The sequence below is a fragment of the Eubalaena glacialis genome, chromosome 8 (genome assembly GCF_028564815.1).
Source record: "Eubalaena glacialis isolate mEubGla1 chromosome 8, mEubGla1.1.hap2.+ XY, whole genome shotgun sequence".
NCBI lineage: Eukaryota > Metazoa > Chordata > Mammalia > Artiodactyla > Balaenidae > Eubalaena > Eubalaena glacialis.
The window spans coordinates 100,225,955-100,253,303 of NC_083723.1; the positions used below are offsets into that span (position 1 = coordinate 100,225,955).

Consider the following 27,349-nt stretch of genomic DNA (forward strand, 5'->3'; position numbering starts at 1 on the left):
ACAGTATTTCTGCCTTCAAACAATTTATGTATCTCTTTCCCTAACCAGTTTATAAAGTAGAGGATAGAGCTGCATCCCATGCATTTTTGGTCAATATGAGGAAGTTCTATAATAAAGCTCTGATAAAGAGTGAATTAAATGCATTCAATACGCAAGAAAAGAGTTACTAGCTTGCAAGAAATAGAATCAAAGATATATCAAAAAGAGGGCTTTAAATTGCTCATGTGTAATATATGGAGTTCTTCAGAATCGAATTATCCTTTTAGTGGGTGGGTGTTTGAGTTCAGAAACATTAGATCAGAGAAAGCAGCAGTCTGACATTGAAGTCTCCCATCTTTTTCCTCCTCCCATCTGAAGAAAAAGAACTCCCTCCCTCTAAAGGACGAAAATCAGATGAATGGGGAGAAAGCCCTGACATTCAGGAGGTAACTGAGGTAAGAAACTTGTATGCCTGAAGAAAAGACTCTGGGGAGAACTGCAGGTTCTGGGGAAAAAAAGAAAAATAAAGCAAAAAATAAAGAAGAGGAAAGAGGGGGAGAAAATGGGGAAATGACTACTTTCTAGAGAAAGGAATTAAAGGAAGGCCTACAGTTTGAAAGGAGTAAGGAGATCAGCAACATGGAAGCATCTACACGGGACACTGTGGAGACCCAAGTAGAGAGGCTTTGCCTTGTGAGGTTTAACTAAACAAGGAAGTTGGGCCAAGGGTACAACACCTGAGTTCTTCTACCTGAAACCCTAAAGGTCATTCAGTAGCAAGGACTGCCAGCACCCTCTCTGTGGACTGCTGGTCAGAAAAACTTATCTACCCACAGACCCCGGTGAGAAATGGTGAAATGGACCGCTCTATTTCCTTGTGCCCCTTCTCCACCAAAGTAGATGGTGACTGCTCCCACCATCCACCTCACCCTCTTACAAAAACATAGGGCAATACCACATTATGCACACACGTTGCACACTGCTATGGGCACATACATGATTTGTACCAATTAGAGAGATCAGAAATGGTTCCATCTGAGCTGCCACCTCCATCTTAAATGCTTTTTTCCATTCATACAGCCCTTTAGGCCAGCCCAGCTGGCTCAGGGAATGTCTACTGGCTCCCTAGTCTGTCCTAATTTAAACCTTAATTCTTGTCTGGGATCAGTGTTCTCCCTCTTCCCATGATCCAGACTGAGGACTCAGTTGGAACGTGTAAATTCTATTGAGATTTTTCTGACCCATCCTTTAGCTCCAGGCATAGCAACCTGTGGTGAGTGATACAGTACCAGAGTCTAGTACAGCTAGGCCCTTGGGAGTCCTACCCCTGCCAGATCTCAATACTCATGGGCCTTTTCATCCCAAGAGGGAAGGAGGGCAGGAGATCAAACACTTTCCCATTAAACAAAACAACCCCTCCCCCTCCCACCTGTCTGCCACTTTTAGAGCTTGTGACTAGATTCGATGATTCGGGGTTGGGGGGCAGGGGGGGAATCTCCCTCGACTTAGTCCCCTAGAGGGAATAGTATATAACTTGCTGGCTAAGAAGACCACCTCAGAATCCAGGAGAGAGGTGGTGTCTAAACCTAAACCCCACTTCTCCAGCCTGACCTATACTTGCCCAGTATGTGACGCCCCAAGACTTGGTACTGTCAACTGATGCAAAAGGATGGTGTATCACTGACTCTCTCTTGGCTTGTCTGACTGCAACCTATTATGGTTCTATGAGTGCCAGACATAATACATCACTCTAATCAATGAATGGAGTATTTTCAGTATAGGTCTGTAGTTCGCAACTTCATCATGCACCAGAATCACCTGGAGGGCTTGTTAAAACACAGATTGACAGCACTACCCCTAGAGTTTTTAGATTCAGAAGGTCTTGCGTGGGGTCAAAGAACTCGCAGTTCCCAGGAGATGCTGATGGTGCTGGTTTGGGCAATGCACTTTGAGAACTACTAGTGTTTATGAAAACAAAGATGACCTGTTTAACCTTCAGATAATTTCCTCCTTTACCTACCCGAAATCAAGCTATATCTCTACATAAACTTCATTTTAGGAAAAAGGTGACTTTTGTGTAGAATCGGAACACATCTTCAGTAATGTTATCCCAGATAGGATGAGGTACATATTTGGACAGTCCTTAGATGAATGAAAATAATCTACGATGATACGGCCTGCCTACGGATGTTTAAAATCCATGAGAATACCAATGGCCACAGATGTTTGAAAACAATAGGTCTGTGGCCTCCTAATTCCAAGGCTCCCTTTGGGGCCAACTTGTTTAATGACCCTGTCATTTAAACCAACAGTTGCAGTTAATATCTCCTTGGAATTAACCATGCTAATGATACAGTGCTTTCGAATAACTGTCCTGCAGTCACAGTCACATTAGCTGCTTTACCTGGATTATCTTTCACATCGGTAAGTTCGTTTTTAAGGAAATGGTCAGCTACAGAGCAAAGGAGAATTGGACACTGGACTAGAGGCAATGGCAATGGCAGTCAAACTGGATGCAAACTGAGCAAATCTCCATAAGCCAACAGGCCGTGGTGATCCATGAGTGACAGGCCATACAAAGTCAGACACCTCTGGAGGTAAATGGCAGTGACACTTTGTGAACCTTCCTTGAGGAGGAATATGGAGGCATCGTCTCCTCTTAAGATCTTAAAGGCATGATGGTGATGGAATTACAGAGAGAGGATTATTAGGATACACACACACACACAATTTAATATTATTTGGTTTAACATTTGTCACAGGCTTTTATAATTATGTGATTTATAGGAGTGGAGAAATAGGGGGGTTCCCTGGTGGCCTCATGGTTAGGATTCTGGGCTTTCACTGCCATGGCCCGGGTTCAATCCCTGGTCGGGGAACTGAGATGTCGTGCAGTGCAGCCAAAAAAGAAAAAAAAAAAAAAAAAAAAAAGATTGGAAAAACAGACACCTTGGTTTGAGTTTTATTAAAGTTTTAACTTAGTTCTTCTAGCTGTTGAGATTCTGGCTCTCCTTAAATCTGTGAAACCGGAAGATCTAAGATCTCACAGGAAGAAAATATCTGCATCGTGTTGCTGACTGCAGAGCCTATGAAGGCTTGAAAGAGAGAAAAATTTTCTTACATGCATATTTACCTTGCTCTGGTTAGCTCTGGCTAGAACTATGTGGTAGGATTCTAATGACAGCAGAAATTTTCTTCCACTGGCAGTTTTGTCAGCTAGCTGCATAACAGGGGCTTTTCTAAAGACTGGTCTTTAGCCATGATAGCTATATCTGTATTTCACATACACAGATTACATTCAGCAGCTGAAACTGAGAAATGGTCCCTTCCCTGGTTTATTGCTCTTCATATATATATATACCGTATTTACTTCTCCCCAATATAATTCAGATTCAGAAATTGAAAACCATCAGAATAATCTCAATTATGCCATGCCAATACTAAATTATCATATAATTAAAGCCCATAGCATCTTAAATTTCATACCTAGACCTTCTTGTCTTCTAATTACATTCACCTGAAACAAGCAGCCTTTCCATGGTCGTTTGTTACATTCCCGCATAAAGGGAATACCTTCACACCTCCACACTTATACTTCTCCTGCCCCTTATACTCTTTTTTCCATTCTCAAGGAGAAAGTCTGCCTGTGAACAGTGGGGGTTAGGCAAGCAGGATCCAGTGAGGCAATGGGGGTGAAGACGGTTTGTTCAGGAATGAGCAATGATTAAGGTGAAAGGCACTCCAGAGGCTTGCCAGCTGGGAAGCAAGCTGAAGGAGAAGAAATGAGAAGTTTCCCAGACACAGCAACCACAATATGAAAGAGATAATTTGAAGATTTGTAGCCTTGGGTGCTAAGAAATTAGTCAAAAGATCTTGACGTCTGTACGTATGTCTTTGTTTCCTTTGACACATAATCAAGATCTGTTAGGGCAGCCAGCTCATGCATTAATGGTGATAAAGTATTTGATGCCAAGATTTGGAGAAAGTCTCCTAGCTGGACAAGTGTAAAGACCAAGTGTAGAGAGTAGGGTTGGGCTTGGTGACATCCTGAGTATTTCTATGGTTGGTTTTAACATCGTGGGTCTGCCTGCCACCGTGAATGTGTGTGTATGCACTGATGATGCCTCAGGGATATTTTATAGGTTTCCCTTTTGAAAAAAATCCGGCATTACAAATTCTTCAATTAGGTCTTTATATTGAGTGCTTGAAGCTCTACGTCCACTTCACTGTGGTCTACAAGAAATCTCCCTAATTTCCAAACTAGTCATCTGTCTAGGCTTTGAGTACTTACAAACTCTGTTGAGAAATAAAGAGGTGAAATCTGTCAGTTTGCATTACTCTCCTTTTGTCCAAGTGAAAAGACTTTTTAATACATCTAAACTACTCGGATTAACAAGGTGCTGCAGAAGCCACACTGCTGCATGTCACTTGCTTACCTGTTGACATGTGTTAGTAAATAAATAAGAGGGTCATCAATCAGTTGGTTTCAAACCCTGGATTTAGAGAATGATAAATTCTACAGAATTGCTCATGAAAGGAGGAAAGCTTGCTATTTCAAGACTGCATTTATCTGTGAATCACATTCCATATAAAAGTAAAAATAAAACAAAAACACAAAAAATACATGACACACTGTCAAGTGAGCTGAATAACCTGACATCATTTCTGAGACCTTTTAGGAACAGGTGTTGAACACTTGTAATGAGATTTCCATGCATCTTCAGAGGAAGGAGATAAGATTCTAGCAAGAGCTGTTCAGAGTGTTACAGATCATGGCCGAGGGAATAGTTCTCAGTAAGGAACAAACTGAAAGAGATATTACATAAACGTTTGGTTTTCTCAGGAGGTGCTTATGTTCTAAGAATTTTTACAGAAGGCAAATGTTCACCCAAGAGAAGCTTTTGGAAGAATATAATTTTTCCAGATCCTGAGGAATCTGGGATATACTTAATTAAGTACTCCTGATACATTATCTTGTGCATTTACCTCATTATTTTACATCTTCTTCTGAAACTTTGAGAGTCAATGTGAGTCATGGAGCTTTCATTTCAGAGTGTGAAGTATTTTTTTCAAGCATAGATGGTTGGTTGACAATTGCATGTAGAAAATGAAGTAAGTAAATTGGAAACTTAGAAAACTGAGGATGTGAAAAGGTAAAAATATTAGTTTAAGATAGTTACAATAAAGAGTAATGATGCATTTATAGTGATAGATGTTTTCTTCAATACTTTGAGGTCTCTCTGGAGACCACGTTTTATCAGAGAGGGCTTCAGTTTATTTTAATCCATTTAGTGAGCCCTTCTTTCTAACATCTCTGAAACAGCCCATTCTTCCATACTGATTTGTGGTCCCACTTTATTCTCGATGAAGCATATCAGTCTCCCATTTATACATGACTCTGTCTCTACATTCCTCTTCTGAGTATCGGCCTGATCCTGGGCTTTGGTGATGGTTTTGTAATTTGTCTTAGTATCTGGCAAGGCAAGTCTCCATACTGTTTAATTGTTTCCTTAAGGTGATACAGTTTTCCAGTATCCTTTATTCTTTTACTTAAATTTTGAAGTAACTTTATCAAATTAAAAAAAAAACCCTGGAATTCTGATGGACATTGCAGTGATTTTATAGAGTAATTTGGGGGGAGAGTTTATATATTATTAAGTCATCTCTCTTAAGGGCATGAACTGTCTCTACATCTATTTACATCACTCTCTGTGATCTTTATTTGAATTTCAAAATTTTTTTTATAGAGGTCTAGGAAGTTTTGTATAATCTGGCTAAGTTAACTCCTGGATGCCTTATAGTTTGGTGGTTACTATGAAAGGTACCTTATCTATCTATTTATCTATCTATCTATCTAGTTGAATGATGGTGCAGAATAGTGTTTCTGAGTGTGGTCCATGGACCACTGTGGATCCCTAAGACCTTTTGGGGGCCTGCATAGTCAAAAGTACTTTCATAATAAAATGTTTTGCCTTTTAAATTCTGTTGACATTTACAGTAATGATGCAAAAGCAACAGTGAGTAAAACTGTTACCTCAGCATGAATCAAGGTTATGGTGCTAAATTATACTCATCATGTATTCTTTATCACCATTCACTCAAGAAAAACAGCTAGTTTTACATAAGAATGTCCTTGAGGAAAGAGTAAAAAAATATTAATTTCATTGAATCTCTACGCTTGAGTATACATTTAAAAAAGTATCATCTGTGACAAAATGAGAAGTTTGCATAAAGCACTTCTGTGTACTGAAATACGATGACTATCTCGAGGAAAATTGTTTGTGTGATTATTTGAGTCCAGGGCTGAGCTAATTGCTTTTTGTTTTCTTTCACAGAGAACCATTCGACTACTGACAAAGTATGGTTATTCAGACTTGGAAATTTGGTAGACACTTTCTGAAAAATGAAGTAAACCTCTCACTTTAAGGAAACAATAGATAGTATTTGTTGCCAATGATAAAATGGGAGCTTTTAAGGAAAAGTAGAATTTTAGAAAACTTGTATCTGTCAGGAGCTTGACAGCTTCCTAATACTTTAAGACTCTTCTGATGAGTCGGGGTGATATTCACAAGGGTGATTTTTTGATATTACGTTATATTTGTTAACATTAAGAAGATCGCAATTCACTGCATATCTTTCAAATAATCGATACATAATGTTAAAAATTATGCATGGTGAAAGATCTATTCAAAATACATGATAAACCAGTGGAATTTAATGTAATAGCATGAAAAGTTCATTGATGTGCTTTCAGACTTCACATTTCAATTAAACTGTAACAAACTTCCACTTGCTGAGTTTTGGTGTAATATCAAAGAAGAAAACCCACAATTATCTGAAAAGTTTTCTAAAATATTCCTCCCTTTTCAACTACATATAAGCCCAGATTTGTTTTTCGTGTCTTAACCAAAATAATATATTGCAATAGACTGAATGCAGAAGCAGGTATGAGAATCTAGCTGTTTTCTATTAGGGAAGCCATTAAAGAGATGTACGAAAAGGTAAAACACTGTATACTTCTCACTACATAGTTTTTTGTTTGTTTTGGAAATTTTTTCTTTTCATAAAAATGTTTTATGTTGACAAGTAATGGGTTTATATTTATTTTTAAACAATAACATTTTATAAATTTATTTCTAGTATGGTAAATATTGGTAGATATAACCTACATAAACAAAAGCTCTTTGGGATCTGTGTTAATTTTTAAGAGTGTGATGGGTCCTGAAACTAAAAAGTTTGAGGACCTCTGGTGTAGAGAAAGGCTATTGATTTTAACAGGTTGACTTTACAACCTTGCTGAACTTTTGTATCTAATAGGCTCTATCTAAATCCTGTAGAATATTCTAGGGAGATGATCATTTCATCTGCAAACAATGATGGTTTTATCTCCTCTCTTTCCATTCTTTTGATTCACCTTTTTTTCATTCCTTTTATGTAGAGTCTGAGACTCTCAGTACTGTGAAAAATGAAAGTGTATGTACTTGTCTTGTTCCTAATCCTAGAGAATGCCTTTAAACTTTCTTCACTAAATATTCACTGTAGGTCTTTTCCTATATGGATTTTATAAAGCTAAGGAAGTCTATCTAGGCTAACAGTCTATTTTTTTTTTTTTTTATGGCTAAGTGTTAAACTGTTTCACCCTTTTAAAAATATCTATTGAGATCATGTGATCTTTAAGTTTTTTAGTTTTTTGATGTTGAATCACTTTTATATTCTTGGAACAAACCCCACTGATTTTGATATATTATTTTACAAATACACTGTTGGATTTTGTAAGCTAATATCATATCTAGGAATTTTGCATATATGCTTAAATGAAATGGACCTATAATAATTCTTTTTTAAAAAATTTATTTATTTTTGGCTGCGTTGGGTCTTCGTTGCTGCACGCGGGCTTTCTCTAGTTGCGGCGAGTGGGGGCTACGCTTCGCTGCGGCACACAGGCTTTTCACTGCAGTGGCTTCTCTTGTTGCAGAGCACGGGCTCTAGGCGCCTGGGCTTCAGTAGTGTGGCACACAGGCTCAGTAGTTGTGGCTCACGGGCCCAGCTGCTCCGTGGCATGTGGGATTTTCCTGGACCAGGGCTTGAACCCATGTCCCCTGCATTGGCAGGTGGATTCTTAACCACTGTGCCACCAGGGAAGCCCTATTTCTCTCTTATTCTATTGTCTTTATCAGGTTTGGGAATCAAGATTATACCTGCTTCATGAAATGAACTCCCCTCACTTCCCATTTTATTGAACCTATTTTGGATAGGAATTACTTGTTCCTTAAAACTTTGGTAGAATTTACCTCCTAAAACAACTGGGTTTAGGAATTTGGGGATGGGAGATCTTTGACAACTATTTCAATTTCTTTAAAATTTATTGGCCTATTTGAGTTTTGTTTTTTGTGCTGACTTTACCAATACGCAGTTTTTTGAGACTTTCAATTTTGTATTGGTTCACAATGCTCTTCTATTATTTTGTTTTGTGTCTCTAGTTACTTTTTCTCTTTCATGCTATATTTATCTGCATCTTTTTCTTAACCAGTCTGATGGAAGTCTGTCTTACTCTATTTCTATTCTCCATATCACTTAGCTTTCCTTTTGTATTGTCTACTTATTTCTCCTTTCCTGCAGCCCCCATTCTGATCTCCTAGGTCACTAACAAGTTCTTCAGCTATATTCATCCTGTATCCTGTTTTTCTTACAACCATATTATTTTCATACCCAATATTTCCACTTGGTTTTTCATGACTTCTTGTCCCTGCATCAAGAAGGGACAAGTTAGCATCTTCCTGTATCACCTTGAGAGTATTATGCTCAATTTAAATTCTTGCTCCATCAGTTCCAGGTGGTACATATCACCTATCGTCTTTACTAAGAGCTGCACTCCTTAGGAGTCTAGTAATTTTAGTTTGAGAGCTCACGATCATTTGGAGGTACAGAGAATGGGATGATGGGCAGGCTGGTGTCCTTTGCAGGGACTTCGAAAAGACAGAAGCTTAAGCTTTGGAGCAGAGAGTTCCAGGCAACACAGAACCAACACTGATAATTTCCTTTTCCTACTAAGTCACTAGGCAACTCCTGTGGACAGGGATTCACCATTAATTTGTTAGATTCAAAGCAACAGCACTTGGTCAACAGTCCTGTAATTCACCAGGCTACCGGGTTTGGATGTAGAGGAGTGAAGGGATGAGCGGGGGTGGCTCAGCCCTTTCCTGTTTTCATCAACAACTCACTGCAGCACAGCTGAGGCCCTGTTTTGATAATACCACAGACACTGACCACCTGACCTACTGCTACCAATTCCAATGACAAAAGATAAGGAGTTGGACATCTCAAGGCAATGTAGTGGGGAGGCAGGAGCAGAATTCAAAAGTTCTCCTGCTTTCTGCTCTCCTTCTGACCAGCCATGCTCCAGGCTAGTGTAACTAACTCCCCACCAGACAGACTGGTGAGACTGGAAGCCAAACTTCTTTGGGCAAAGTGGAGTGAAGGTGAGTAAAACGAAGGTGAGAGTATAGCCTGCTTTTTGGATGGCAGCTGAAAGGAGGTGTAGAGCTCAGGATAAGGCATTATTTAGGGAGATACCATGATTATAAATGGAAGGGAAATATGTAAAAGAAGACAGAGGTACAAGCCACAGGAGAAAGAGGAGATATATAATGGAGTAAAATACATCCGGAAAGAAGTAAGTGGAATTGGGGTCAGTATGATAGGTGCACAAGTTGGCCTTGAAGGGGAAGATACCTCATCCCCTGATGATGCAGAAGAGAAGACACAGGTGAGTATAAATAACAGGAAGTTTGGAGGTACAGAGCTGGAAAGCTGAGGCTTACTATGCACTTTACAAGATCGAAAGGACGTGTCTGCCCTTAAATAACCTTTAACTTAGGTGTCATTTAAACTTAAGATCAAGTTCCTATTATAGCCTGATCCGGAAAGAGAACATTGTTCAAGATTGAATCAAGTTTTCATTTTTTTATATGTGGAATTAGCTACGACTGTCTCTGATTGAGATCGTCCTTATCTATTGTAATTCACACTCAAAATAGAATGAAATAAAAATGGAGAGAAAGGATGGATGACTCATTGACAAAGAGACTGTGGATCAAGGAAAAGTTCTGCTCATTTGGGTCACAAAAGACCTCATGGCATTACAAATCATTCGGCACTGGTAATATTAACCCCAATATAAGGGACAGAAGACCAAAAGCAGAGGGCAGCAGGACAGAAGGCCAACAGTTGTTTTAGACAGAGTAACACATACTAACGCTTTCCAGAATTAAACGAAGATCAGTCAGGAAGGATGTTAGAGGAATGCAGACCCAGAACTAATTTTAGAGGAGAGAGACCTAAGTGTCCTTAAATGTCTCCATGCTTTGGAGTTGACAGGACCCTCGTCCTTTGGTCACTAAAGCTGTGGGTAAACAGTGGGCGCAGAGGTCCCAGGAGTGTTGAAAGCACTGCCATCGGGTTGCCACTGGTGTACAGGGTGCACCTCGTCTCTTCATTTGACTTTTCACTTAGTTGGTTAGTGACCTGAGTTAGGCCGAGAGCTACTGAGCAACTGCACCACACTCTTGTCCTCTGTCCTAAGCTGACAGAAGGTACACACAGAGCTTGAAAGCTGTCAGACGTAAGCAAATCACGCCTTTACTTGCCTCTTCTAATCAATAATCCCTGCAACTCCTGCTTGTTATGTTTCCAAACCAGCTTTGGATACATGGGGATGAATCTGTCAACATTGTCATGAGCTGACTAATTGACATGAACACAAATTATATAGTGCGGGGTTCTTATCTTGAGGGGCTAGCGAGTTGGTGGGAGAGAAGTTGGGGCAAACGTACTAGAAATCCTCATCCAGATCAGATGTGGAAATAGCCAAAGTGAATTCGTATTACTTACGTAGTACTTAAAAGAGAATATGGTTTTAGTACTTTCTGGCACATACATTATATGGAATAAGGCTAATGGTGTGGCGAGGAGATGTGAAAGACATCTTATTCAACATATTGACGTAATTTACGTAAAAGATCTCAGGTCAAGGCAAGCTCTTGTCAATATATTGACAAGAACATGCTGATAAAAATAGTTTAAAATTAGCATTTCAATTGTATCATACTCGGTGATAGAATCAAAGTAATTTATGGTTATCAGAAAACAACGATCTTCTTAGGTAATTTAAATAGTTCATTGACCCTCTGAAAAATACAGCTTTTCTCTCTATATAGTGCAAAACTAAATTTTTTCTTTTTTTGGGTTTTTTTGGTGTGTTTTAAAAAAATTTTATTTATTTATTTATTTATTTTTGGCTGTGTTGGGTCTTCATTGCTGTGCGAGGGCTTTCTCTAGTTACGGCGAGCGGGGGCCACTCTTCATCGCGGTGCGCGGGCCTCTCACTGTCGCGGCCTCTCTTGTTGCGGAGCACAAGCTCCAGACGCGCAGGCTCAGTAGTTGTGGCGCACGGGCTTAGTTGCTCCGCGGCATGTGGGATCTTCCCAAACCAGGGCTTGAACCCGTGTTCCCTGCATTGGCAGGCGGATTCTCAACCACTGCGCCACCAGGGAAGCCCAAAAATAAATTTTAATTTGATCCTATCCAGGTAATCACAGATGCTAAATCAGGGTAGCTCAAGCAATGAGTTTTTACTGTATATACACATATTGCCTTACAAACTAAAAAAAAAAAAAAAACAACTTTACAGATTTATATGATTTTCACAAATATTTTAAATAAAAGGACAATAGGTCATTCTCTTTGTTTTAGAGCTGGAAATTGTATCTATCAATTTGTCCCCAAATCATCAGGTGAAATCATCAGAAGCAGAAATGGTCACAGAAGTTTTACTTTCAGGCCTAAGTCCCAGAGTCCAAGCCACACTGTCCAAATAGGTTGGACAGAAATTCTTCAATTCTTTAATTTTGTTTTATCATTTTTAAGGTGAGGGCCCTGTTTCCTTTAGTATACAAATTACCTCCTGCAAAGTGTTGTCAGTGCTTATGGGAGTGCAAAATTTCAGGTCTATTACTTAGCTATTGTAGTCTGAATTCATGGTAACAAATAATACGCAAAAAATTTAGAATCAAATTTATAAGGAAGCTCAAAAAACTTTTATGAGAGTACACTGCTAAGTTATCCTGGAAATATTATATGAAATTATTCATTAACAAAAAGAATTTTCATCAACTGTGCAGTTTATATACTCATTTCTGTGCACACACATGTCCTTCAGTAGAACAGATTTCACTTATTTATTATTTATCACTACACTCTGACAATGAAGTGCTAAATTAAAATGCTACCCAGATGGCAAACACATCCTAATGATGTAAGGATGGCCACAGTGCAACTTCTCCACTCAAAGAAAGCAAGCAGCGCGGCCCTCTGGGAAAGCATCTCTGTCCTGTTCAACTGAGACTTTGAAAATGAAAGCACTGGGGGTTAGACCTGGGAACCTGGCAACCAGAGGGCCCAGACAGATCATCACTGCACAAAGCCTCTGCCTGTTCATTCCATGCTACCTTTTGTTTAGGGCATCTCCACGTTTTGAGATTCACAAGAAGCTTAGGTACCAAATTTACGTAAAAGATCTCAGGTCAAGGCAAGCTCTAAGGAGTGGTCTCCCTCCTCTTTTATCGTAAGTCACAATACGTTGTGTAGCTTTCAGGAGAAGACAGGGACTGTTATTAGATGTTTTATAGTTGTTCTTGTCCATAAAAAATTCCGTGAATTAAAGAATGGGTTCTTCTTTAAAAGTAACAGCTAATCTGCATCAACAAGGTATGTGATTTAAGAAAAACACAATGAGAAAAATAAAGTTTCAGTATCATTTTGAACCTTGGATTATAAATAAAAATGATCTTGGGGCTTCCCTGGCGGCACAGTGGTTGAGAATCCGCCTGCCAATGCAGGGGACACGGGTTCGAGCCCTGGTCTGGGAAGATCCCACATGCCGCGGAGCAACTAGGCCCGTGAGCCACAAACTACTGAGCCTGCGCGTCTGGAGCCTGTGCTCCGCAACAAGAGAGGCCACGACAGTGAGAGGCCCGCGCACTGCGATGAAGAATGGTCCCCGCTCGCCGCAACTAGAGAAAGCCCTCGCACAGAAACGAAGACCCAACATAACTAAAAATAATAAAAAATAAATAAATAAATTTACTAAAAAAAAAAAATAGATTAAATCTTAAAAAAAAAAAAGATCTTACTATTACATAAAAAGTTAGGGATAAAATTAAACCAAAGAAGAAAACTAGCTGATTTCACAACAGTGTAAATCTCAAACTTTTCTTAAAATTAAAAAAAAAAAATCGCTTTCTAGAAGTTTCAAGTTCTTAAAATGGACTATCTGTTCTCATAAAACACATGCGAATAATTCCCAAGAAGGAAAGAAGGCATTTAGAGAGAGGTCATCTGTTTCATCTCATCTATCACAGAGCTGTAACATTCCTTTACTCTGCAAATTTGTGCTGCCAATGGAGAATCTGAAGAATTCCCAAGGAGGGACAAGAACTTTGAGTCAAACTGAGCAACGCGCTGAATTATAGAAACAACTGAAACAGGTTAGATTATTAACCATTATCAATACAACTGCTGTCTGTAACTTCTGGCTTCTGTGATCCAGAGTTAGTGCCTCCTCACTCCCACCCTACACCATTAAAAAGGGCATGAAATTCTGGTTTAATTTTTCCAACCTTGTTATTTTTTAGCGGTTAGTTTTTGCTCTATATTGTTAATTATTCAGTGATTGGTTTGAATGATCTATTGCAAGCCAGCCTGCCAGCTTACAGATGTTCTCTCTGCTGTGAAGAGCCTGATCACTCTTTGGGCCATTAACTCAATCGTTTATTCAATATTTATCAAGTAACACCGCACCAGGCACTTTTCTTGGCACTGGAGATACAGCAGTTTTGAAATACATAAGCCCTGCCCTTGTGGGGCTAACATTCTAGGACAATAGTTGGATGAAAGAACTATCTTGTGTGTCAGATCAAATGGGCTATGGAGAAAAATAAAGCAGGGAAAGGGAAGAGACATTCGGGGTGGGGGAGGCTGCACATTTTAATCACGTTCAACACCCGACACTTAACATGTGTCTGGGAAAATAAAAAGAGTCAGTTTCTGGAGTTCAGCTCTTAGCCTGCCAACCAGACACCTGTGTTGTCCAATTCAGCAGCCACTAGCCACATGTGGTGGATGAGTACTTGAAACGGGGCTACTTCTAATGGAGATGTGCTGGGAGAGGGAGATGCCCATTGGATTTCAAAGACATAGGAAAAAAATAATGTAAAACATCTCAATAGTTGTGTATACTGAATACATTTTAAAATGATGATATTTTGGGTATATTGGGTTAAGTAAGCTATATTCATAAAATTAATTTCACCTATTTCTTTTTACCTCTTTAATGTGACTACAAATTTTTTTTAAGTTACATATATGGCTTTCATCCTATTTCTATGTGCAGCACTGTTCCAGACTCCTTTTTAAATGTCCATGAATTTTAACTGAGTGCAAATTGAACTATGCAAGCTTGCCAAGAATGGGGAGGAAGGAACACATAGGAAAATAAGAAGACATCTTAATAGGTAGACAGTGGGTTCTAATCTCCCACTTCCTAGCTATGTGACCAGAGACTGGCTGGTAGATAATAACCTCTCTGCTTTGGTTTACTAAAAAAAGGAATAATAATAGTAGTATTCAGTGTAAAGGGTTGTTGTAAAGAATAAACAGGGGCTTCCCTGGTGGCGCAGTCGTTGAGAATCTGCCTGCCAATGCAGGTGACACGGGTTCGAGCCCTGGTCTGGGAAGATCCCACATGCCGCGGAGCGATTAGGCCCGTGAGCCACAATTGCTGAGCCTGCGCGTCTGGAGCCTGTGCTTTGCAACAAGAGAGGCCCTGATAGTGAGAGGCCCGCGCACCGCGATGAAGAGTGGCCCCCACTTGCCGCAACTAGAGAAAGCCCTCGCACAGAAACGAAGACCCAACACAGCCATAAATAAATAAATAAATAAATAAAAATTAAAAAAAAAAAAAAAAAAAAAGAATAAACAGATACATGTAAAGTGCTTAGAATAGTGACTGGCATGTACGTGTCTGCTCCTATTATTAAATAAGTATTATTTTTGGAAAAAGAGACCCTACCAATATTAACCCTTGGCTTTTCTGATGTGTGTGAGGGGTTTATCAGAAAATGCCATGACTTTGGATCAGACAGCCTTGGAGGCAGGGCAGCCAGGGGGAGAGCATGGAGAGGCCTCTGGTGTCTGAGGAACATGGGTGCGAATCTCAGATCTGCTGAATTTTAATAGCAGCACAACCTTGTGCCAGTTAACCGCCTTTTTCTGAAGTCTTAGTTACCTCTTCCGTAAAGTATCTGTTTTGAAGAGTTGTTTAAGGAACTACTGAAGCAGTGTAAACGAAAAACCTCTGGGGCAACAGGCAGGTCAATAGACGACAACACGATGACAAACCTGGAGCCAAATTTTACTCTTCTCTATGTGGAACAAACTAACTGAGGATATTGATTATAATGCTCAAGAGAGAACTGTTTCAAAGTCTTATCAAGCATTTAAGCTCTTACACATGCAACTGATACTCTCATTTTTACTCGCTTTTAAAAGCACCTCCAAGAACATTCACTAGGTAACCCTGTTAACTGGCAACCAAGTACAACTAAAGGAATATAACTACATTTCTTAAAAACCTCTCTCCTGTTACTTCAGAACAGTCTTCAATGGAGGGTAGCTTTCCCTTCGATTCACTTAAATTACTGAGGCTATACTGATTTTTTTCTCTTTTCTATACAAGCATTTGACTTTTTTTTGTTTGTTTGTTTGTTTGTTCTTAAAAGGAACTCCTTTATTTATTTATTTTTGGCTGTGTTGGGTCTTCGTTTCTGCGCGAGGGCTTTCTCTAGTTGCGGTGAGCGGGGGCCACTCTTCATCGCGGTGCGCGGGCCTCTCACTGTCGCGGCCTCTCTTGTTGCGGAGCACAGGCTCCAGACGCGCAGGCTCAGTAGTTTGTGGCTCACGGGCCCAGTTGCTCCGCGGCATGTGGGATCTTCCCAGCCCAGGGCTCGAACCCGTGTCCCCTGCATCGGCAGGCAGACTCTCAACCACTGCGCCACCAGGGAAGCCCCAAGCATTTGACTTTTAAAAAGTATTTTTCCCAGCGCCTGCAGCCTAGACAGTTGAGCAATGGTACGGTGTTAAACACAAGTGAAGGGAAGACTTTCACCTGGTTGGAAGTGCTGTACACAGCAGACGGCAACTGTCACAAGCAGGGCAACTGCCTCTGCTCCATCCTCGGCATGGCGTGTGGTGACCCCTTCCTATTTCACAGGGGCAGGAGCGTAGTCTCTGTAGGTTGAGGATCAGGACACCTGACTCCAGTCCCAGCTGGCTGACTTATTTACTCTATGGCAAGTGGGAAAACCACTAACAACCCCAGACTTCTTGTCTGAAAATTATATAAAAACTATTTTTACAACAGAAATGTGGGAGATAAGATGCTATATGAGGTTTTGAAAAAGTTTGTTAAAGATCATGGGACTGCTGCTATCACAGCGGGCTGTCATAAGAGGGGATGGTAATATTTTTTTCTAATTCAGCTTTTCTAAAGTGCACTTCAGCGATCATTGTAGGTGTGTTCTTTTCCCTTTTCCTGGCTCTGAGTGTTTTGTTCCTGACACTTTCTGAGGTCAAATACTGGAAAAGAAGTGAAGGTCGGAAAAAAGAAATAGCATCCTTAATGGAAGACTTCAGTTAAAAACAACCCAAGCAAACTTGTCTATAAGACTGCATGCAAAATTTGACTATGATGAGAAAACTCGGATTAGAAAGGTTCATCAATTGTCTCTCACGCCACTGATTTCAAATGGAACTTAACTAATGGACCTCTTGTCTCTCTCCAACTACTAAGTACCTACTTTGTGTCATGGGCACAGTGCTAGGTGCTGGAGATACAACAGTGAACAAGTTCAGTAGAGACCCTGCCTGCAAGAGGCTGAAGCGGAGATGGACAGGATGAATACATAATGGCCCATTAATTAAATTAATTACAACTGTGAGAAGTGGCATGCGCGCGCACACACACAAAAGTAACAAAATCTTTAAAAACTCAGAGACCCAGAGAAGAACTCTTTCCTAGCAATTTCTTGAGAATGGGATTTTATAACCTCTGCTCATTCCTATGATAAACAACTTTCAAAGTTAAGAGCTGCTTACTTTTTACTTAATAGCATTTATGCATTTTTACTCTCAGGTTATCTTCCAAGAGTGATAAAAGAAAGATGGTCCTCTTTTCTAGTTGTAAGAGTCCTTCAAATATTGGCAATAGCTTTCAAATAAGACTAGTGTACGTGGTTAAAACCTAATGCATAACATTAATACAGCCTCAGGTGTTTTGCTTTGAATTCATATCAAAAAAACATTGCTGAACTTTTGCAGAGATAAATGGCCTATATTTTCCCTACAAAGCATTAGCAACAGTTCCAATAAAATCAAAGTCTTTTCAGTATCTTAGTCAAAGTGATCTAACAGGAGCCCTGAAAAGGAAAGAGCTATTCACTCATATCAAAACACAACACCGCCACATTAGAAATAATGGCACATGCATGCACAAACATTAATTACCTGTTTCCTTTTCTGCTGGGCCTAAAACATAAGAGAAGAGAATTTAGGAGAAAAACAAACTCTACCCGTGTTGCTCACTCACGTAACGTAAAAGACCAATCAAGCAAAGAAAAGTAGCCCATTTCCTATTTCTAACTTAAAGTCGACTTTGTTCTTGGTCTGAGCCTGAGCATAAAACAAAACGCTTTACTTTTTAAGATACAAAAAAAGGGGGAGAAGGGAGGAAATGAAAAGGATAAAAGTTTTTCTTATCTAATAAGTATGCATTTTATTTTTTTTTGAAAAGAGACTGCTCAGCAGTCCTACCTGACTAGATTTCTAGGATCCTTTTTCTAGAATGTTCTCACACTGGACTCGAGATAAGAGAGGGGGTGACTCCAGAAAGGAAGAAGTGGGAGAGTTCCCTGCTCACTCTCCATTGGGTCCTGTTTTAGGCTTTTCTCTAACACAGACTTGTTTTTGTGTGTGATCCAGAAGCATAACTATTCCTTTCTGATCACCATTGTTAACATGTTTATCTAGCTGATTAATGAGAGGAGCCCATGGCTGTGTACAAATAAAAGAAAGTTCTTCATTTGTCCATATTAAAATGGATTCTACAACTAGAAAATAAATACAGAGATAAAACAAAAAATATACTGCATATCTTTTCAGTATTGTTGGATAAGGTAATGATCAAAAATAACTAAAATAGTTAAGACCAAAAGGATTCTCATAGTTTTTTGGACAGCATTCATAATATTTAGATAAAACAATATTGTGTTTACTCAGGTTCAGGTTGTCTACAATTTTTTTCTTTTTGCCAGATTTGAAAGGTTTTAATATGTCTATTTTTATATCAATTCTTTCAATCTGTGTTCGCAATACCCAATATTCCCAAAACATGAAAATTGTTTGAAGGAGTATTCAAAATGTGAAAACCAATCTGTTTATCTTCCACTTTCCCCAAATGACCTAATATTCATTGCTTCTGCTTTAACACAACATGATATCATAATTAATGATGTTAAACTGGTATCTAAGGAGGTTTCATGTTGTTACTCTCGTGATATAATATTGGTTGCTATAGTGATGGGATGGCTTTTTTGTTAATCACTCAGGAGGCTGGTTATCACGTGCTTGTTAGAAAGCTTGATCAGATTTGGAGAGAAAAAAGGATATAACACAGCCAATTATAATCATCTTTTTCATTGTCCCAATTTTGATGAATCTATCATAGTATCAACTAATTAATAAATTTATAATTCATTAAATACAATTTTATATTAAAAGTTACTAAATTTTTTCTAACAGATGATTTACTTTTTATTTTTAGAGAAGTATTTAACACTATAAACTTTTTTCCTCCCTAAGTTAATGCTACATGTATTACACAAGCTAGTTTTATGATAATTAAAGAACCTGAGGTCATTTCTATTACTTTTAATTATATCAGTCAAAGGATTGTCAGATAAAAGCTGATTGTGTGACTTTGCCACAAATTTCAATCTATGTATTTCTAAGTTATCTTAAACCTTAAATGAATAAAATGAATAATTATCCTTAATGAATAAAACCTGAAGAAAGAGAAAAAATGCACAGTCCTCTCAAGAGATCTAATCTTACAAATGCATCAATATTGTAAGCAATTAAAAGTTGCAGGAAATTCTATCAGTTTATTTCAGCCCTCACGATAATCAACAAGTTTCCTCTTTCTCTGAGAGATGCTACAGAACCAAAAATAAAATTAAATAATACTACACTGTTACGGATCAGGAAAGAATACACTACCCATAGTTTAAATGTTAGACATACTTACTGTAATGTCAAAAAATACAACCCATGAAAACACGTTCTGGTTTCTTCAAAACTCAAAATAAGAACAAAGGACAACTTAAGCATGAATCCTGGGTCTTTCATTCAAGCAGAGTCCCAGGAGGCATATTAAGGCAATGAATAGGAAAAAGCTCTTCAGTTCACCAGCTGAGATTTTAATGAGACATTTCCCTTTGCCATGGCACAGGTTTGTTCAAGAAAGGAAAGGACTTCTCACAGAAAATGCAGTTAATAGGCATTGTTGGCTCTCACTGCCATTTGGGCAATTGCTCACTGCACTGACCTTCTATCTTGGCATATTCTGTGAGTCTCGTGTAATTGATCAAGGCAGCTTTCTCAAGACATTTTCTGACCACTTTTTTCACCTCTTCTGCTGGTATGGGAGTGGCAATATCTTTCATTAAAACCTAGAGAGAGAAAGAGAGAGAGAGAGAGAGAGATGGCATAACATACTAAAAAACAAGTACACAAATTGCCCTAGACCTATTGGTACGAAGGGGTCCTAGGTAACACTGGGGGAGGTGATGAGTCAGCACTTCACAGCCGGGAAGTAATCTCTCCCAGTCTTGGCTCCACCTGTCTAAGCCTCATTTATGCACATCAAAACCTCCCTTGCCCAAGCCACCATTCAGTGTGACTGTCACTTTTCCTCCAGGGACCCACAACGCCACTAGAGCAGCTGTTTCAAAGGAGGATTACAGTCCTTGGGATACTTTGTAATAAAGTTTACCTTGCATATCCCTGATTTAAAAGCTTTAAATCTTTTGAGCAATATATATGAAAACATAAATTCCATTAAAATAAGCATCATTTATGGGCCTTATAAAAATCAAGACCCCTACTCTCACTAATTACACTTTAGTTATTTTGATCTGCTGGGGATGGGGGGAGCTTCTTTGTCTTAGTGAAATGAATGGAGTATCAAATGTTAAAACACAAGGAAAACTTTCTGAAATTAAAAAAAAAAAAACTGATTATTTTCTGTTGGGTTCCTAAATTGTTTTTGGATTTTTCATTTAAAAGTATTACTATTGGCAAATGGAAAATACAATTGTATCCAGAATTCAAAATATAATGTACTTAAGTACTTTTATAGTGACTCATCGATAATTTTCCTTAAAACTTTCCTAGTGATAAAACTGCTCACAGTAAGTTTTGATTATACAATTAGTCAAACGCTATTTTTCCATATAATTAATGTGGCTTTCCGTGCTCTGCTTACATTCAAATTCTACAATATACAGGTATAGCACAATCTTAACATAAAGAAGACAATACTTTTGTAAGTGTTCTGACTATCCTATTAGTCTTTTACTTTGAAAGAAATATTGAAAGAACATGAAGACATCCATTTCATGGTTTGTTACTTCATTCTATTTCGATCAGCCTCGGCACTATGGATTTTATAATCTCAAATTCATTCAATCATTCTAGCATTGGTGATCCTTGACGACATATTTTCATTTTGTCAGACAAGGTTTCCTTCTGAAAACAGCAAACTTTATCACTTAAAAATTTCCTCCCCTATCAAATTAAATTTTTCTTCATATTTTCACATTAAAAATCTTTAACACACTGATGTATATTTGGCACTTTAATTAGAACTGCACATTAGACTCTTTATTGCCAGAAAAATCCTTCTGTTTAGAGTAAAAAAATATAAGCATTAACAGGCACTATTATTTTTAAGGTGATTATTACTAAAATTTAAATTTAAGATTAATTTTACTATTAAGCTTTCCCATGGTGCCAAACTTTCAAATAATAGAAATAGCTGTTAAAATTAGAATGTCTATATCTATTACAGAGGTGAGTCTAGGGTTGAAATCATGCAATATTTCACAGTATCTAGGAGCTGGACACTTCATTTGAAGTGTGTGTGGGGAAACTAAATCCCCTTTCCTGGAGAAGCGCAGATAAAGGGCTAGCAAGTGCAAAAAGGGAGACACACAATTTGTGTTTCATGCTTCCACCCCAAGTTCTTCCAAGACACCGTTTGTATCAAGAATTCACATGTAGATTTTATTTTTCTAAGATTTCAGTAAGTACAGAGACATGAAAATGAAGAAATAGCCCTTACCATTTCTCTTTCAATTCAGCAAGAGACATGATTAGTTACTGTAACTGGAATAAAGGTCACTGTTCATCCTGCCACCTGTCAGTACAGGGCACGAGGGCATCTCTTCTGTTACTAACTCTTCCCTGCTGGGGGGAGGATGGGAGTTCTGCCATGGAAACCAGCACATAGAGAGGCTGCACTAGGTACCCAGGATGGGATGCCGTTCCAAAAAGCAAAGCTGCCTTTAAGGATTTTTATCTCATTGATGATACCTTAATGGATAGGATGAAATGAAAACTCTGAAAAGCCTGAGTTACCTGCAGCTTTTAATATTATAAAAATTCTAATAAAACAGATAATTATGACAATAATATTTCTATCACACAATTCACAGTAATCAAGGATAAGACAGGGATATATAGATAAAACCAATCTATAATCCAAAGATCTCACTTTAGTCATCAGTTCTAGCCCTCCTCTCCCAAATCCTTAAATCACTGAACAATGTCTCCCCTTTTTGCTTTTCAGAGGTGCGAGTAAGTAATATATTATCTGGAATTCCTTGGGCAGAAAAATCAACAAGAGCCAAGTGCTTAAAGTCAACAAATCAGGACCGGAATAATCAAATCAAGAGATAGAGATGATCCCTAGATATTCTTTTTAATACAGATAAGGAATAAAACTTGTTCACATTACTTAAGCTGTTAGCTTCCAACTAGCACGTGAATAGTTTTATAGACAGGTGAAAGGATACTTCCCTTTTTTTTTTTATTGGGGTATAGTTTGGGGTAGAGTTGCTTTACAATGTCGTACTAGTTTCTGCTGTACAACGAAGTGAAACAGCTTTATGTATACATATATCCCCTCCCTCTTGGACCTCCCTCCCACCCCCCTCCCTTTACACCTAATCTGCCACAAAAACAGCAGTGGAGAATAGACTTTCATTAATAAATGATTTCTAGCGTGGGTATAACACCTTATTTGCTATTTACTTTTTGTATATTTCTATAATTTCATGACTTCTATAATCATCAATTTCTGTAATTCATGAATTCTTTCAAAGTAACACAAATCGAACTGAAATAAATTGAGATAAACTTAGAATGAAAGAAATGATATGTTTGTGAATATTAAATGTTAAACTCTTATAGGTATGAGGGATATGACAGACAGAAGTACAAATAAGTCGGGGGGATAATAAAAGACAACTGTAAAGTCTGAAAAACAGATAATTGTACTTATCTGAAATGAGGGGAAAAAAAAGAGGTGGGAAAAATGGATACTACCAAACAGATGATAACTTTAACCCTAACTCAGCATAGGATGGCAGTGGTAGGCTTCAGAAAGGCTTTGGAGAGGAAAAGCAGGATACAGAAGAATTTGAATGTAGCAAGAAAAAGTGAGAAACTGATGAAATGCAACAGACCCAGGTGATATCACACTCATGAGGAATGGGACCATCTGCCTAGTTCAACACTAAAATACACAGCCATTGAGAATGCAAATAGTACTTACAAAGTAATGTTCAAACATACCCTTTCAAGTAATGAAAGTGTAGCTTTCAGTGCACCTTCAGGTCGTCCAAAGGGAAAACAGTATCTTTAAAAAAGAAAAAAAAAAAGAAAAAAAAAAAAAAAGGAGCAACAAAAAAGTCAAACATTTAATATCCAAGACTGCTAAATAATTCCCTCTTCTATAACTTGGTGTTATTGGAGAACATTTGTAAAAAGTGGTTAAAAGGGCATCGACCCATGCAGAAAATTTTTAAACGCTGAAATTTACCTAGTCCCATGATGTAAATGTCTTAAACAGTAAAGGTATAAACTGTGATGAAAAAGGTTCTCAAGTTTCGATGATACATGTACAAAATTACAGTAATCAAAAAGGAATCTCTAGGACCCTATACGTAAAGAGAAACTTAAAATGCATTTCCTACTAATTTCTTGTTTAAGGTGTTGTTATTCAAGCTCTACGATAAAATGAAATGACTCCCCCATTTCCTCCTTTATTTATGTGTGATTTAAGATGGAAACACACACTGCATACATAACTTCTAGGAGAAACAAGGTTCCGGCTCCCCCCTTGTCCTTACATTTGCCTGTCTCTGCTGGTGTCTAGCTCTCCAACCTCCCCATCCCCAACATAAACCTTCTGCAGCTCTATTGCCCGCAGTCATTTATCCGAAGTATTTCTAGTCCCATGTATTCCTAATACACACCAACAACTGGAGGGCAGGTATTCTGAAATCAGGGTCAGAGCTGGGAGGATGAGTGGGCCCCTCACAAGTTAGCTGCCACATGGTGGTGACAGGTTTACTGCTCTTCACAAGAGGGTCCCCCTTCAGGTCACTTTCCACTTAGAGAGCACAGAATGTCAGGGCCACTTCATCCTGCGGGTGCACCTCACTTGTTCAACCAGGTTCAGCAAAGCCTCCCTGACCGCTGCCTCAGCCCCAAGATCAAGTGCTACACAGGCAGCTGGGCCGGCGTGGACTGCCATTTTGCTCTTAGACATCTTCAAACTAATAACTTGCAAAGTTTACTTATTTCCATGTCTTTTGCCATTATCCAAGGACGAAGTAGACATATTTTCTAAGACATAATTACAAAGAAATTCTTTTTTTCCACACTGTAATTTGAAGAGGTCTCCCTCAAAAGCATATAGTTTAAGCTCAAGTTCTTTTACAGGACCTAATTTTAAAGAGAAAGAGAAAGATTGATTCCTCACAAAGCAGTAGTTAAATTTATATTCGGATTAGCTTTTAGTTTTGTGAAACTTCCATTCACGTCAGATAAATGCAAATAAGTGTCATATAAAACTAGCCACTCACATTTTTCTTCAGAGTACTGTTTATCATTTCATTTACTGTTAAAATTTTCCTTCACTTAATCTTGCCTCTATGCATCCTCCCCGCTACTACCTCCCCCGCCCATACATAAAAAACCATGACCAATTTATTTTGATAAAGAGTTTTTCCTGCACAGTGGTGCTTTTTAGAGCATTAGCAAATTAGTAAAGTAGCTTTAGTCATTCTGTATACCATAAACCTTAATCCACGTTTAAATAAAACACAAATTGGGTTCTTGTAGTCCCCTCCTCCTGCTTAAATCTTTTCAGTGTTTCTGCATAATCCACCCATTGTCTTTCCTATTGTTTATTTCCATTAACCTATGGGTGACACATTTTATGAATGGAATGTTACTGATCCCCAGATTACATTTAGCATTTCAGGGCTCTGAGGTCCCACTGGGTATGCTCTGAATTAGCATTAGCTGCCCGTGATGTGTAAATAATTCAACACATTTACAGAGTACAAGTAATCCTGAATCAATAAAATACAGAAAATAACTACACAGAAGCTTAATTAATCTTCACAAAACAAGTTTTAAAAGAAGGGAATCATTTTGTTCTGCCTTTCAGGATAAATATTTTGGGTTTTTACCACTTTGATAGCTCTGTAATAGCTAAGCAAAGTGAAAAACACTCAATTAACAAATAAAATTCAACCAAGTTTAATACCTAATCTGAATAAATCAAAGTCACGCTGATTTTCACTTTAGTTAATTAATTACACAGATAAATGAGCCTGCATAGACCTGTCCAATGATTAAACTGGCTTTCTTTGAATTTTAAATTAAAATTTTAAATACAGTATCTGTTTTTATCAAAGTTAAATATGCACATAGCCTGAAAGGAAACTTTTCCTAAGGGGATTTTTATGAAAAACGTAAATCCTTTATGTCAGTTCTACCCCCATTTCCCAAGTAATTTCTCGAGAAAAAAATGTTTTTAACTTTTAGCTGATTCTTTTGGTATTTAAATGTCATATCCCTAACCTACATGATAATATTTCAAATTCTTGATTTTCCAGTTTTAGATATTATCCTACTAACTTCCCACTATGGAAGAGAAGTTCTTAGCTTTTTTTAAAAAATAGATTTAGAGGTGTAAGTGGCATACAATGAACTACACGTATTTAAAGTATACAATTTGATAAGTTTTGACATATGTATACACCTGTGAAACCGTCACTACAATCAAGGCAATATACATATTCATGCCCCTCAAATGATTCCTCCTGACTCATGGGGCCCAGGCAACTACTGATTTACTGTCATTTAGATTAGTCTGTATTTTCTATAATTTCATGTAAGAGGAATCATACAGTATTGAACTTTTTTGGGTCTGATTTCTCTCAGCATAGCTGTTTTGATATTCTTTCATGCTATTGCAATGTATCAACAATTCATTCATTTCTCAGCCGTATTCTAATACATTTTTTATCCATTTCTTGTTGATGGTCATCTGACTTGTCTTCATATTTGGGCTATTATGAATAATGCTGGTATAAATATTCATATTAAAGTCTTTGTGTGGATGTATGCTTCCATTTCTCTTGGGGAAATACCTAAGAGTGGAATAGTTGGGTCATACGTTAGGTGTTTAAATTTTTAAAAATTGCAAACTATTTTACAAAATGAGTTGTACCACTTTCCATTCCTATCAATCACTGTGGCTTTAGTTTATATTTCCCTAAAGAGTAATGATGTTGAGCATCTTTTCATATGCCTTTTCACCATCACATATCTTTAGTGAAATATCTGTCAAAACAACTTTTTATTGGGCTGTTTTCTTTCTTATTGTTTTAAGAGTTACTTATAGGGAGTTCCCTGGTGGCCTATTGGTTAGGATTCTGGGCTTTAACTGCTGCGGCCCAGGTTCAATCCCTGGTCGGGGACCTGAGATCCTGCAAGTTATGCAGCGTGGCCAAAAAATAAATAAATAAATTTATATATTCTAGATAGAAGTCTTTTGTCGGATATGTATTGTGAAAATATTTTCTCCCATTCTGAGATTCCCTTATAATGTCTTTGGAAGATCAAAAGTTTTTAATGTTGATGAAGTTCGAGGTTATATTTTTCCATTTATGAATCACAATTTTGGTGTTTTATTTAAGCATCTGTGCTTAGTCCAAGGACACAGAGATTTTCTGTTTTCTATGTCTATCCATCTTGAGTTAAATTTTGGATCAGGTGTGAGGTATGGATCCAGGTTTTTATTTTATATTTGGATAGCCAATAGTTCCAGCACCACTTGTTGAATAAAGTATACTTTGCAAATTATCTGTACATTTGTTGAAAATCAATTGACCATATGTATGTGAGTCTATTACTGGACTCTCTATACTACACTACCTTGATTATTGATTTTTGAGTAGATAGCCTTGCCTTGTTTTTGACTGTAGGTGGAAAACATTCAGTCTTTCCTACTTTTTTACTATTAAGTATGATGTTAGTTGTAGGTTTTCCATGATGTCCTTAACAGGTTAAACATATGACATGTGGTAATAATAATTATTTTGATACTATTGTTTACTAATTCTATCTTCCCTGTCATTTTCACTTTTGCTTGTTTTTATTCTTTTCATTCGTCGTATTTTACTACTTCTTTGTATGCCTAGAAATTTTTGACTGCATGCTAGACATTGTTATTTTACCTTCTTGGAGGCTGAACACTTTTGTATTTCTTTAAATATTCTTGAATTTTGTTCTGGAATGCAGTTAAATTACTTGAAAATAGTTTGATTCATATGAATCTTGGTTTTAAGCCTCATTAGGAGAGACCATGACAGTGTTTATTCTAGGGCTAATTTTTTTCCACTACTGAGGCAAAACCTTCTGTATTCTACCTGATGCTCATGAATTAGGTTTCCACTCTAGATATTGAAAACTGGAATTACTCTTAGCCCTGTGTAAAGAAACCCCTGTAATCCTTTCACATAGTTCTTTGCCCAACTTTGAATAGTTTCCTCACATCCATGCACAGATCAATACTTAGCTGAAGACTCCAGGAGGACCCTCAGCAAATATTACTTGT

General features: G+C 38.0%; 1 protein-coding gene across 11 annotated transcripts in view; it reads right to left on the bottom strand.

The window, feature by feature from the left end:
- The window catches only part of CADPS2 (calcium dependent secretion activator 2), a 548,265-nt gene that overhangs the window by 106,724 nt on the left and 414,192 nt on the right, over positions 1–27,349 (bottom strand). For all 11 annotated transcript variants that reach the window (XM_061198688.1, XM_061198685.1, XM_061198689.1 and 8 more), the window contains 2 exons: positions 23,008–23,071; positions 19,697–19,820 (listed from right to left, as the gene is read on the bottom strand). In XM_061198688.1, the coding sequence (XP_061054671.1) occupies positions 19,697–19,820; positions 23,008–23,071 (188 nt within the window). The remainder of the gene's footprint in view (positions 1–19,696; positions 19,821–23,007; positions 23,072–27,349) is intronic.